The following is a 14,547-nucleotide window of genomic DNA, read 5'->3' on the forward strand; positions in this document are numbered from 1 at the left end:
ACTAATATTGTGCATTAAGAAAACAAATACCAAACTGCCTGAAGTCAGTACAGAAAAAAACAAAAAATACAACCCCCCCCCCAAAAAAAAAAAAACAAACCTCCTTATTGTATACTTAAACGCTCACTTGAACTTATCTACAACAAATCCATAAACAGTAGTGCAAAAAGACTCCTGCACTTCATTACCCACTAAAATCTTTTCAGTGTGTTCCTAGCCATGATTTGGAAACCTGCTGGGGTTCAGTTTGGCTCAGCTGGCCTGCAATTTTGAACACCTTCTGGTGGTTTCAGAAAGCATGTGTGCAGCCTGGAGCTGAGTTTCTCCATATATTAAGATTTTCTAGGGAATTAAAAAAAATTGCATTACATAGTCCTATTAAAATTGGCAGGGAGATATGGTTTGTACCCTTTCAGCATGGTGGACAATATTACCATCTGGATTCCCAGAGAAATAACTTTCATGTATTAGAAAAAGTCAGAGGTGTCCCTGTACCACAGACCTAACAGAAGTAAAGGGAGATACTTAATTAAGTATTTAGTAATACTCTACTATCTATACAGCATGATGGATGCATGTTTTACAGTAGGCATTGATTAGGTTCTAAGATGAAGATAGAAATATACCCTTTTCTTAATATAAGAAGATGGTAAAAATGAAATAACTTAAGTGAATAAAAGATGAATAAAATTGGTTACAAAAAAAATTTAAGGGTATGTTCATTACATTGGAATCGTTTTAAAATTTTTGCTTAAAAATAAGGAGACTGACTACACTTTGAAATGTTTTCATCATCCAGGTAATATTCTATTTTAACAATTCACATCAAAGCATCCAGTTCTACATAATGAAACTCTGTCTCAGCAAATCAACCACTGTTAACCTGACTTCTTGATGGAACTGTAACAAATATTTAATGAAAAGTACTGAATACTGATGACTTCACAAGCCCTTGTCAATCTATTTCAAAATGATGTTGTTTGATTGGTATAATGGCTGAATTTGAATATATACTATTAAATATTCTTAACTTAGACATGTTGTTCATAATGTTACATTGATGTTGAGGAAAGCTGATTTTTTTTTCTTTTAATAATTTCCTCAAAGAGGGAATATCATACATATTTAGTTTGAGCTAGAAACTTGTCTCACTCTATAGGGAAGTAGGAGGGGAATGGATAACAGAAAAGGGGAGGCTAATAGAAGGGAGAACAGAAGTAGAAGGGGAAAGGACAAGAAAGGACAAGCTGAAAAAGGAGAGGACAGACTGAGGGAGCTGGTAGACAGAAGCAAAACACTGAGGAGAAGAGAAAGGGAAAAAGGAAAGAGAAAAGGATAACTTGAAGGAAAATAAGATGGCTGTAAATACAGAGTTAGTAATTTTAACTATGAATGTGAATGGGATGAACTCTCCCATGAAACTAACAGATAGCAGACTGGATTGAAAGCCAGAATCCTACAATATGTTGTTTGCAAAAAAATGATTTGAAGATATATATACAGAGATATATACAGAGCAAAGGTAAAAGACTCCATGGCTGGAGTCTCAGACTTAGAGTCATGAGAAAACTAGACTCATAGCATAGTACCACCCCAATATTTAACTTGATATTTTACCACCGGCAAGTCATTTAGCCTTTTTTTATCTGTAAAATTCATATTATACCACTAATACCTGCTTTACAAGATGATTGTAAAATGAGAAAACATATATGGAATACTCTATAAAACTATTATTATTATTGATGTTATGGGGGTTAAGTGGAACTACACCTAGGATCAAACAGCTCTTGTATTTGCAGTTGAGGAAACTGAGGTAAAGAAAGATTCAATCTCTTCTCCATAGTGACATAGCTAGTAAATGTCTGTGATTGATTTGAATTTAGTTCTTTCTGACTCCAGCTAGTGGTCCATCCACTATACCACCAGCTGCCACTAGGAATGGATAGAAGATATACCATGATACCTCTATAACTGTCCCTACATAGTTTTTGTTTTCTGATTCTGTCTACTTGAAAAGCTCAGAAGCACTCTGATGTCTCTTTGTTCTAGATCTTCAGATATTCTGAAATCCCTAGTATGAGCTAACCATTGTTCTGATCTCTGCCTCTCCCAATTCTATTCCTTTACAATATACCTCTTGCTCCTAACCATCCGCTTTGCTTCTACCAATCTTTGAGATCTTCATAGAATCTCTCTAGTCATACTTGATCTATCCTCAAGTTGGGAACTACACTGTGGCTACCAGTCAAAATCTTCAGTCCAGATCACCAATCTTATAATAAGAAAATATATATAGCTAGTTCCTAATTAGTATGTCCTAAATTATGAATGCTATAAAGTAGTCACATGGATTTGAATTCACAGTATTTGAAGTTATAATTATGTAAAATATAGTCATTGGTTCCAGCTTAGTGGAAATATGCAGTGCAAATTCGAATAATATGACTCCTTCACAGGATTCATTATTTTCACTAATTGGGACCTACTTGTATTTGAGCAGCTAATATATTATTCAAATACAGTTATAGCAAAAAGGAAACATTTACTCTCCTAGGTACCATTATTTAGGAACATAGAAATACACATTTTTGTTCACTTCTTCAAAGCTCATTTTATTGTTGTTTGCTAACATACTACCAGCAAACATATGCTTTAAATATTTTTCTTCAAAAATCAATTCAACTTACATGTTCCACTTATATGTTTTTAAAAATCATTGCAACTTATATAGAATGGTGGGTTTGTATTTTCATTAATTCTGAATAGAGATATTTTAGCCTATCACAAAACTTATCAAAATATGAAAGTACCTGAACCAATCAAGCAATAATCAATTGATACACATGTATTGAGTACCTACTATGTGTCAACATAATATTGTACAAGTATTTCCACTGTAAAGGAATTTTTAAAATGTTGGAAAATATTAAATGTACATAGTAGTACATAAATTATTTTCCCCCCTGAGGCAATTGGGGTTAAGTGACTTGCCTAGGGTCACACAGCTAGGATGGGTTAAATATCTGAGACCATATTTAAACTTAGGTCCTCCTAAATTCAGGGATGGTGCTCTATTCACTTCACCACCTAGTTGCCCCTATGAATTCATTTTTAAAACATTTTCTCCATGTAAGACTAAATAGAACTATTTCCCATATTCTAGCTTCAATCATCTAGAACAGAGACTAGAAGTAAAAAGGGGATCACAATGAAAATTGTCCCCAAAGCCATGCACTGGTCTACTTATCTATGTAAAAGCTCTGCAGATCTTCACTCAGAATATAGTTATTCTTTCTTTAAATACAATTTCAGCAAATTTGGCTAATCTAGTTTCCCAGACCACAGAAGATTATAGAAGCTAATGCAAAAGAAACAGGCAGACTCATTAACAGTGCTGAAAATTGAGAGAGAATAGCCTGACAGCAAGGTAGGCAATAGAGAAACTAAAAAATTCTAAAAAAAAGTACATGAAAACTCAAAGAACATAGCAGTCTGGGACCATTTAGTGTAAGGATCCAATAGCACCCTATTAAACAATGTAAAACAGTGGACAGAATAAAGTTGTTCAAGGGGCTAAACATAATGGCTATTACAATATTCAGTCTAAATGCATGTGTTGATTTCCTGTGATGTCTGAGGCTTATTGGTACTAATATGGCATCCATTGCTTTTCCTGAAATATACAAAGCTTATCTGTGTTATATTTTGCCCTGAATATACAATGACTGCCAGTTATATCTGAAGCTGTAGCATACTACGGCAGCTTTCTGTTCAAAATTGGCAAAAGACTGCTTTGGCCATTTGCTATGTTTTAGACATCACAGGATGGGTTTATTCTCTCCCTCATCTTCAGAATAATTATCATTCACACTGTGAAACCATTTACTGTCATACCAGAATGTAGACATGGGTTTTCAGCACCAAATGCTTCATGGGCTTTAATAATATCTGTAGTCTGTTAGTTTGAAAAAATTACCCAGAGATTCAAAAATGTCCAAAAAAGTCCAGTGATCACTAACTTATGGCTACCTGAGTCCCGTTCTGTAACCCTGCATCATTTCATTGGAAATGTAGATTGTGTTTCGCAGAATGCCATAAATTTATCATATCAAAGTTTGTCATATTACAGCAGATGCAGACATCAGCTGAGAAATAACACGGATTCTTAGGAAAATATATTTAAAGTTTGAAGGGATTTACAAATGAGGAAATGGAGGCTTTGGGGGGTTAAATAAATTTAGAGATAAGAATAAAAGCCAAGATGCAAACTCAAGATCCTATGAATTAAATTCAGTACCAATATGTACAAATTATTTCAGAGCCTTTCAATCTAAAGAAACATTTTTCATACCTGGAAGCTATTGATCAGTAGTCTCTAACAACTACTTATTTTAATTGTTAAAATTATTGCCAAACATATGTTTGCCTAAAAGATTATTTTAGGATGAACTCACTCAAGAAAGAGCTCATGCAGTAGTCAGAAAAAGCAACATAAGAACACTCTCAAGGTATCTCTGAAGAACTTTGGAATTAATCGAGGAACATGGGAAATGTTGACAAATAGTCACCCAACATGGTGTATCTGCACAGTTCTTTAGGAATGAAGCAGACTTGCAGAAACTCAGAAGAAATGTGAGATGTAGAAATTTAGAGATACCTCCATTCCAAATGTTTATGTGGACTATTTGCACCCAACCTTAGTAGAACATTTTGAATTAGTATTGGTCTGACCAGCCACAATCAGACATACTTTATCTGACTCTAACAGTGATGTAATTTTTGATTATCTTCAAGAATGAACGTCAACTACCACCAACCAACTTGTTTTAATGAGAGGCAGAATATATCCTAGTGCTAGTTGATTGGTAGTTGAAGCCAAGAAGAAATTATTTCAAGTCCTGCTTTTTTCCTTTACTGGCTATATGACTATGTGTAAATCATTCAAGTTTTCTCATCTGTAAAATGAAAATGCTTAATGACAGCAAATAAGAAAAATATAAAATTCAATTGAAATTCTGTATAAAGTCCATTGTAAAGTCTTTTAAAGAACTATATATATATATATATATATGTATATATATATATATATACACACATATATATATGTGTGTGTGTATATATACACATATATATAATATATTCATTAATATATATTTATATACACACTTCATATATATTCATTATTCTCTCTATATATATTCATTTCTCTAAGGAATATTATTGGCAAAAATGAGCAAGTATATGTAATTGCAGTTGAACTTCATGAGGTTATCTCTCACATAAAAATAAGCACGGAACCAAAAGTATCATTGCCTTTAGGAGCTTTATGGTAAAGCATTTTCTTTATTAATGCATATTTATCACCTTTTCTTCATTATGAGAGTTTTCGATGGAGGCAAAGAAAAGCAAGATGTTGCCTTATGTGACCAACACATGTCAGAAGTGAGATGGGAAATCCAGTGCACCTTGTTCGGGGCACCTCTCTATCCATTACACAATGCTACCTTTAGAATTCTTCTGTGTGTGCAATTCATAAGCAATGACTTAATTCCACATTAGGATTAATTTTATGAAGGAAGATCATGACATAGTAGATGAAAATTGGACTGAAAATTAATGAACTGAAATTACTTCTTAGCACTACCATTTCTGGCATCATCTTATATAAATCATATTTGGACTCAGGACACCATTTTCTTTCATCAAAGGAATGTGGATAATAAAACATATTCAATACTTTTCAGGGACATTGTATGAATTAATAACTTTGGAATTCTTTAGTGAAGAGCACTTTTGACTATTTTCATACAAAGAGATTGTTTTCAGTGGCTTCATTGAATTGCCATACTCTTAGAAGACACCTTAAAAGCTATTCTGGGGATGGAAAAGGCCAGCAAATGCTGATGAGCTGCTATCAAATCCATCAAAGTTTAATTTGTAATTTAGCTTATAAAAAAAAGTGTCATGGTCACATCTAACTAATTCCTGAACACACTTTTGCATGATCTATAACACAAATGAAATTCCATGCCTAAGTAATAATCATTGGAGGGAACTCAAAGCCGAGGGTGATGAAGAATGCCACTCATTCAGAAGTCCTCAAAGTCATGTAAATTCATTGCTTCCAGCACTACCTTAGTATATATCTATAAACAGAACATGTGAGTCAAAATTAATAAATTCGGGACACCATTAAAAAATATTAGTGATACAAACACACCAGATTTAAAAAGAAGTTAGACTAACGAGCTATGTGATTTGGGGCATATTGTTTAACCTCTCTGAGACTCAATTTTCCAGTATGTGAAATAGGAAGAATTCTTTTGCAAAGTTTTTGTGATAAAGTGTTTTGTTATCAACAAAGTGCTATACAAATATGAGTTATTTTATGACTATATCAAATAAAAAAGTTATTTTTCTCACTACACCAATCAAAAACATTTTAGTCAACATTGCTGATCTTTTCAAAAATAGGAATCCCTAATATTATTTTTATTAGAAAATGCAGAAAAAGGGAAAACTATACTTCCTGATCATTAACTATTTTCAGCACTTATTTCCTTTGGCCACTTTTAGTGTTCACCTGATGTCCTTTGACTATTCTCCTCTGGCACCCACTGAATCTCCTTTATCCAAAGTCATTTATTTTTTCCCTTGTCCTTTAAAGTCTTTCTGGTACATTAGACAGCTAATCACATAAGTGCTGAAGTATTAATAGCAACTATTGGTTTAGTATTCTAAAATTCAGAACACTTATATTGAAAGTGAAGTCTTAAATATTTTTACCTAAATGTGATACCATATGTCAAGTGTTGTGGTCACATGACAAAGATGCCGAAATCTGCTTTAATCAAGGAAGCAGCCTTTCATCTCATAAGATGCAGACACTCACAAAGACATATGACATAGTCTAAGCAGATGGACACTTCGGTTGTCTCTTGAACAAGTGATGTAGACGTAGCACGAATAGTCAGTTACAACTGTGTAATTTTATGTATGTATAAATATAGACACACATGTATGTATTATATGCAAATATGCTATGTTTTCTTGTTCAGTTATTTTTCAGTCATGTCTAACTCTTTGTGACACAATTTAGGATTTTCTTGGCAAAGATACTGAAATGGTTTGCAATTTCCTTCTCCAGCTCATTTAAACTGAGGCAAATAGGGTTGAGCAAATTTCAGCATCACACAGTATCTGAGGCTAGATTTGAACTCAGGAAGATGAGTTTTCCTAACTCTAAACCATTCTACCCATTGAGCCACCCAGATGCCCATATATTATATATACTACATACATGTATGATTCAGGATATATAAGTGTATATATATAAATCTAAACATACATATAGAAATGAATATACATAACATCCATATATATGCATATATATAATGTTCATAATATAAAATTTCCCTCTTTTTATCAGCATAGAATATAAAAGGATTAGAAAATATGCCTTAAATAAGCAGAGAACAGTAAAGTTTTGTGGGTGTTTCTTTTAATGAAGTTTAGCTTAAGAACCACATCCTATAAAGCTCTTTTATGATTCCCTCAATTATCATCATGTCTCTAAATCAATACAATACAATAATAGGGGCAGGCTAGATGGCACAGCCTGAAGTCAGGATGGCCTGAGTTCAAATCTAGCCTCAGACATTTGATGCTTCCTGCCTGTGTGACTCTGGGCAAGTCACTTAACCCCAACTGTCTAAGCAAAAAAAAAAAACAACAAACATATATATTATGAGTATACAGACATATGTGTATGTATACATGTGTATATATATATGTATATATATATGCACACATTAGATTCATACCTCCTTATCTAAATACATATTGTTTCCCCATAGTATAAAAGAACTATTTCATCATCTTTCTCTTTTCAGTACATACCTCAGTGACTGGCTATAATAGGTACTCAGTAAATGCTTGTCGAATTAAAGTATATTTTAACAATGTCAAAGTCTCAAGAATAACAAAATAATAGCAGCTAACTTTGTTTCCCATTATGGAAGTTTATCAGAAATGGAAAGTTGTCAAATAATATTGCTATGAAATCACTAACTATGGGTACGGTTATGGATACTCTTGCTATAAAGGTTAAGATGTAGACATACTGGAAATCATGTTCTTAGATATTGAGGAATTATATCCAGAGTGTGAGGAGCTCTAAAGTATGAAGCGCTGCCATCAGTCCTTTAATTCCCCAAAGTTGACCATATCATCTTAACACTTTATAAACTTTAATCCATTCCTGACAATGTTACATCTTCTTGTATATAAACAGTAGCACATACACACATATAAGCACACATACCACATCTTTAATACATTCAGAGAATTGCCATCAATTTTCACAAATTTCATTTTGTCAGTGGTAATTTTTTTTTAAGTTCTGTGGTATTCAAATTTGTATTTCAGCTAGGCATGATGATTAGTCAGCAGCTGACTTGGCAGACTATCAAAAAGAGAACAAACCTGAACACTGTCAACTTTCCCATTGTACCAGGAGGGAAGATAAAATTATAGTACCTATAAATAGAAGAATCAGGTAAATGATGAAAACCAAGGATCAGGGAAATAAAACTTGGAACATGTCTCAAAATGTATTCTATTGAGCAAAAGGAACTGTTATTTAGAAAGGACTACAATAGATCTGACCATTGTCTAAAGTAAATTAAAAATACACCAGAATCCATAATATGGAGAGCCACTTGCAAGGCTACCAGATGATTAGCACTTATTCTATTGGAGCTAAAGAATATTTTTACTTTGTTATGGTAATTCTTATCAGGCCACCTTCCATGTATTATACAATGCAAGCGATCTTTAAATTATTGTCAAAGTCTTTCTTAAAGAGAGCTTTCACAAAGGACATGCAATTCATATCTTCTAGGGTTGCTGTCATTTCTAGGCTAAGTCCCATGGAAATTCATAACTAAAAAAAAATGAAAGTCACAAAGATGCAACTGCCTTCATAATGCCGATGCAGCAGTTATAAATATTTCATGAACGTTGCATGGGCAGGGGCAGATCTCCATTTTTATGAGTTAGAATTTGTACAGCTAAGTCTCAGGATTTTACTATTCATAATGCACAGTATGCCCTGTTAGAGCCATTCCATATAGTGCTTTTTAATATTTATGTTTAATGAAGAAATTACTGTTCTGAAAAGAGAACAAGCCAAGCCAAAGATTTCCCGTTACAATTTTAAGCATTGCTAAACTGAGAAGATTGCAATCCATAGAACTTTACATCATTGCTGAAGCTCTGTGCATATCGGCACAACTTTGAGTCATTCATGATAACAGATCAGAAACTGTTAACTCTAAGCAAAAGACCATTTAAAAAAGGATATAATATAAAATTCTGGACTTAATGTAATCTAAAAAAGGAAAGAGATATGAAAAGCAACTTTCCTAGTAAGAAAAAAATTAATCACAAATGATATACTTTTTTCCTACTTTTATAGAATACATATACATACACAAGCACACTTACACACATTCATATACATATATTCTGGGATTCTTATTCAGAAAACATTTTAACTTGCTAAGATAATATTGCTTGCTAAGTTCAATAATGAATTGCTATTGCATATTTTAAGGTAATTTATCAAAGTGCATTATCAGTAGCTGTCAGAATACATTTTGAACTAAAAGTAATGAAAAAAAGAACTATTGTGTGTGTTGAAATCAAAGAACATGACTGCAGCTAAGTTGTTTTCAATGGCAAGGATAGCTGATTGCCCTCTAAATGATACTTATCCCATGAGGGAAGTAAAAGCCTGAAAAAAAAAATCACAGGAAACAGAAGCATGAAAATGTCTCTCCATAGCTTTTAAAAACATGCATTTGATATTTCATTTCATTTTTTGTCATCTCGATCAATTCTTTCAAGGAGGTGAGTGTTGAAAAAATGCCGCCATGATCACAGTGACATTTTCAAAAATAAGCTTGAGGTGCTACTCAGCTCATGTATATCCCAAGACTGGATTATTTCACATTGCAAAGTAAGGTTGAATTTACTTAGCTTGATTATATAGTCATTTATGTCCTTTATTTGAAATTCATCTTAACATGACTAAAAAGAAAGGAAAAAAATCCTAATGGAATTTCTTTTTATGATATTTCACCTGGGGCAAATAGTATTTTAAAGGATTTTCACTAAGGCTTTTTACTAATACAGTGTTGGAAAATTCCACAATGGAGCTTAAAATTCCTAACACCTAAAAATAGGGTCTTATTCTTCTGGTTGGCCAAATGAAAGTTAGAATGTTTATCTTTCTTGAGTTCTTTGTAATTTTATTTTCAGAATTTTTATTGAGAAATTTAACCTTTAGGTGACAAATTTGCAGTTCACTTGATGTTAACCTTCCTTAACTACTGAGTTTAGTTACAATTATAAAGAAGGGTTGCAAGAAAAAAACAAGAGTATAGTATAGGATCTTCCTTAGACTTCCCCAGTGTTCCTGTTGTTCTGATCCTCCTTTCAATCACCATATTTTAATTATGTACTCTACTTATCTGACCTATTTGAACAGGATCCAGATATGGTGCGGAACATCTGTCGCTGGATTAGACAGGCTGTTCGGATTCCTTTCTTTGCCAAATTGACCCCAAATATCACTGACATTGTAAGCATTGCAAGAGCTGCCCAGGAAGGTAAGAAATAAGCCTGTTTCCCTCATGTTGTACCTAGATATGTATCTTAAACAAACTTCCATGTTAATTGTATTGAAAACAATTTCCAGACTAAAGTGCATAGGTGAAAACATAAGATTTTTCAGAATTTTTATCTTCTTTCTAATAAATTCAAAGGACATGATTTTTTTTAAAAAAAAAATGTACACTTTAAGGCAGGGCTTAAAATGAAGAGGGAATTCACAGAAACTTAGAATTGGTACTTTATTTGATTAGAAAAGAATGGAACAATGGGTAAATGCACCTTTGGTTGAGTCTGGGATTAGAGATTGGAGTTCCTATCTAAAATGCTGGAAAATAAATCCAAGTTTCAAATGCACAGAAACCTATAATAAAGTCATGGTTGCAGCAATAGCATTCAAACCCTTGAAACCAAAGATCTAGCATGTGTAATAACCAAAAATCTAAGTAACATTCCCAAATCTCAAAAAATGTCAAAAGTCTATACCACCCTCACAGTGGGCTCCATTTCCTTTTCATAATACCTTGTTCGTTGTAGAAGCTCAATAGACATTTGTTGAAGAAATAACAAATGAATGGATAAATGATTTAAATAATCTTTTGAGTTTGTTTTAGGCAAGAAATTGTTTTCTGATGTCTTAAGTATAGGATACAGTTTAAAAACAACAATGAAAACATTTGTGCAAAGAAATGCTTACCTGTATGGTAAAATATAATAGACAGCCATAAAAAACTCTTCATTACAGTACTTGGAGTTATAATCTCAAGAATCACATTTTGGATGCTGTTCTTTCTACTTGTAATGTCTGTCCTCACTTTTGCTTCTAAATTGCTACCCTTCTTTTAAAGCCCAATTTAATTGCCTCCTCCTTTTTAAAATGTTTCCTTTTTTTTGTAGATGAGGAACATCTACAACTTTATCTCTTAGATCTCACTTGACACTAGTTTCATAAATCTCCAAAGACTTCCTTGTGTAATATTGAAGATAACAGTTATTCATTAGTATTTGATTTAAAACAGCAGAGCACCATAATAGAGAGAATGCTGAAATTATAGTCAGGAAGATCCAGATTCAACTCCCTCCCCAGAACTTACTAGCTGAATAAGTGGGCACATCATTTACCTTCCCTGAACCTGTTTCCTTATTTGCAAATGGAGATAAAATAGCATCTACCTTACATAGGTGGAATAGGAATTAATTCATTCATCAGTGGAATGAAATCCACTGATTACATAGTGGATCCTTAATAAATGATTATTGAAAGGAGGCATGATAACTAACAACTTTTACTTCAAGAGTTTTAAAATTTACAAAGTCTTTGTATGCATTATTTCCATTAATTGTTATTATTCTCTTACCCAGACTACAAAGAGTGTGATTTTTATCTTTCCCAATACCTATACTCATGCATTATTCCCAATAAGTATTTAGTAAATGTTTATTGAGTGAATGTTTGTTAGGTGAATAAATTAAAGTAGATGGGAGACAACGGCAGTGAATATTCTCAGAAGTGGGCTTCTCTGCCCATTTTTCTGCTTAGGATTTAGAAAATATCTTAATTAGTTTTATCACCATAGCTTCAAGTGAATGTTGACTTTTCCACTTACAGGTGGTGCAAATGGTGTTACTGCCACCAACACTGTCTTGGGCTTGATGGGACTGAGAGCAGATGCTACACCCTGGCCGGCAATTGGTGTGGGGAAAAGGACTACATATGGTAGCGTGTCTGGTATGTTCTGCCCTTTGCATTGTGTTGTACATCCTGAGAGGCTTTCAGTAATCTCATAGGAGACCAGAATAGCTTATCTTTTCTAATACTGAGTTCTTAAAATTTATTGCCAATTGAGGTTCTTCATAGTCATGACAGATGGAACAGAACTAAGTGTGAAAACTTTCATGATGCTCTTTCCTTTATGTTACAACAATGTAACAGAACACTACAGTAGGGTTACTTGACGATTGGGAAATTTTACTCTCCCGTGATCTCTTCTTTTTCCTATAATTTCTCAGCATCCCAACAGTCATGTTCTATACAAGACAGAGGCTAATAAAAAGATGATGTGAGAGAGAAATATCCTGATTAAAATGTCTATTTGAAAGACCAAACTCCTTTTTTTTTTCTTCCTCTCATGTCTGAAACTGCTTTCTTCTGCCCTAATTTCGTCCAAAACAAAACCACTTTAAAAATTGCCTTGAGAGATTAAGAGAACAAGATCTTTTGTGATCCAATCTTTGTATCTTCATGTGGTCTTTTTTTTAATCTTCTAGTGCCCATATTAAAATATAATAATGTAGTAGTAATAACAACAGCAACAACAATAAATGAAAAGTTTTAAGCCAATGATCCTGTTCAGTATCTGCACTCACTAATGTATTAATTCATTGACCCGGCGCACTCTGTTGCTGTGACAACATGAACTAGGTCTTGCTGAGACAATGCTGTGAGGTTCTTGACTGTACTGGTATGGGGATTAGTCTCCTTGGTGATAGAGACAGTGGTAAATATACATAACATAATAGTGTCCCACTGTTCAAGAAAAACAGTGCTGAATCAAACCAAAATGTGCATATGGAAGAGACTGTATAGACCAAAATAAAGCTTCCATCCATGCTGTGGTATTATGTTTGGAGAGCAGAAGGTGTGTCTAGGAACCCTGGTGAAAGAATCCCCATTATGCCTCTAATTGGATACCATTTGGACAAACAATATAGGATAGAGTGAAGCTAGAAAAAGGCACCTGCTTATTCCATAGCCACAAACTTAAGTTCTGGTGACTGTATCCTAAGGTCTTAAATTGTATTGTTAGAATAACAAATATATGTGTGTGTATGAGTGCATGTGTGTAAGAGACAGTTTGGGTTGGGCTGTAATATGCACTATGTTTTCTGTCAGCCCATTTCAATTTTTCCAGCCTGCCATGTTGACAGCAAAAGAATAAAGGAGGTCACAGAGGGTGCTGAACATTAAAAATTAATAAAACAACTATTGCAGTAGTATTTTATATAAGTAGTACCATTCACACTTTCTCATTTATACTGCAATTTCTGAATATTCTCCATGCTGTAACTCAGTCTAATAAAACTACAGAATTATAGCATTAGGGGAAGTCTTTTGTGTCACCATTTTTAAACCTACCTACATGTATACAAACATTGGAAATCATAGCAACACCTGAAAACAAACCAGCTATACCTGAGGGCCAGTTAGCATTTCCATAAAATCTTCTATTTCTCAGGTTTATAAATTCTGATATAAATATTCACTCAGGCTGTAGCAGATCTAAGTCTGTGTGGATTATTTATTTAAAAACAAAATAAAACAATGCCAAAAAAAGCAAACTACCATGACATTTGAAGGTGTTTCTTGTTTATTTCAATTAGGGCCCATGAAAAGTCCTTCTGTGTTTAACATCCTCTGTTTTTTTAAAAGGGCATGCACTACAACAACTAAATAGAGTTTCTCCCATTGAATACAAAAAAAAAAAAACTAATTTGATTTAAAAGTAATGGAATCTGAAAGGCAGTTACTTTGGGCAGGGGTAATATTTTTGGAAAAAGGGGTAAAATCAGTTTTATAGTTGAGTATCTTGCAGTATTTGCAATAACAAAACAGACCCAAACCCATTTGTACTAAATAAATATTAAATAATGATTTTCAAATTTTAGAAGAGGTAATCTAATAAAAGTGACAAAGTATCTTTCTTAATAATGTTGAACATGGCTGTCAAGACTCAAAATGCTACCTTCAAGGAGAAAATCGCATGAAATAGACCAGTTTATCTTTACAAGATTTACAAAATTTACCAAAGCATAGTGCTAATGTCTTTCTAAGAGTTCCCCAGAGAATTGGAATTTGTAGTTGAGTCCTAG

At 33.3% G+C, this 14,547-nt stretch overlaps 1 protein-coding gene across 2 annotated transcripts in view; it reads left to right on the forward strand.

The window, feature by feature from the left end:
* DPYD (dihydropyrimidine dehydrogenase) overlaps positions 1 to 14,547 on the forward strand; it is a 1,007,953-nt gene that overhangs the window by 739,385 nt on the left and 254,021 nt on the right. For both annotated transcript variants that reach the window (XM_051993281.1, XM_051993280.1), the window contains exons 17-18: positions 10,556 to 10,676; positions 12,287 to 12,406. In XM_051993281.1, coding sequence (XP_051849241.1) covers positions 10,556 to 10,676; positions 12,287 to 12,406 — 241 coding nt within the window. The remainder of the gene's footprint in view (positions 1 to 10,555; positions 10,677 to 12,286; positions 12,407 to 14,547) is intronic.

The sequence above is a fragment of the Antechinus flavipes genome, chromosome 4 (assembly GCF_016432865.1).
Source record: "Antechinus flavipes isolate AdamAnt ecotype Samford, QLD, Australia chromosome 4, AdamAnt_v2, whole genome shotgun sequence".
Classification (NCBI taxonomy): Eukaryota; Metazoa; Chordata; class Mammalia; order Dasyuromorphia; family Dasyuridae; genus Antechinus; species Antechinus flavipes.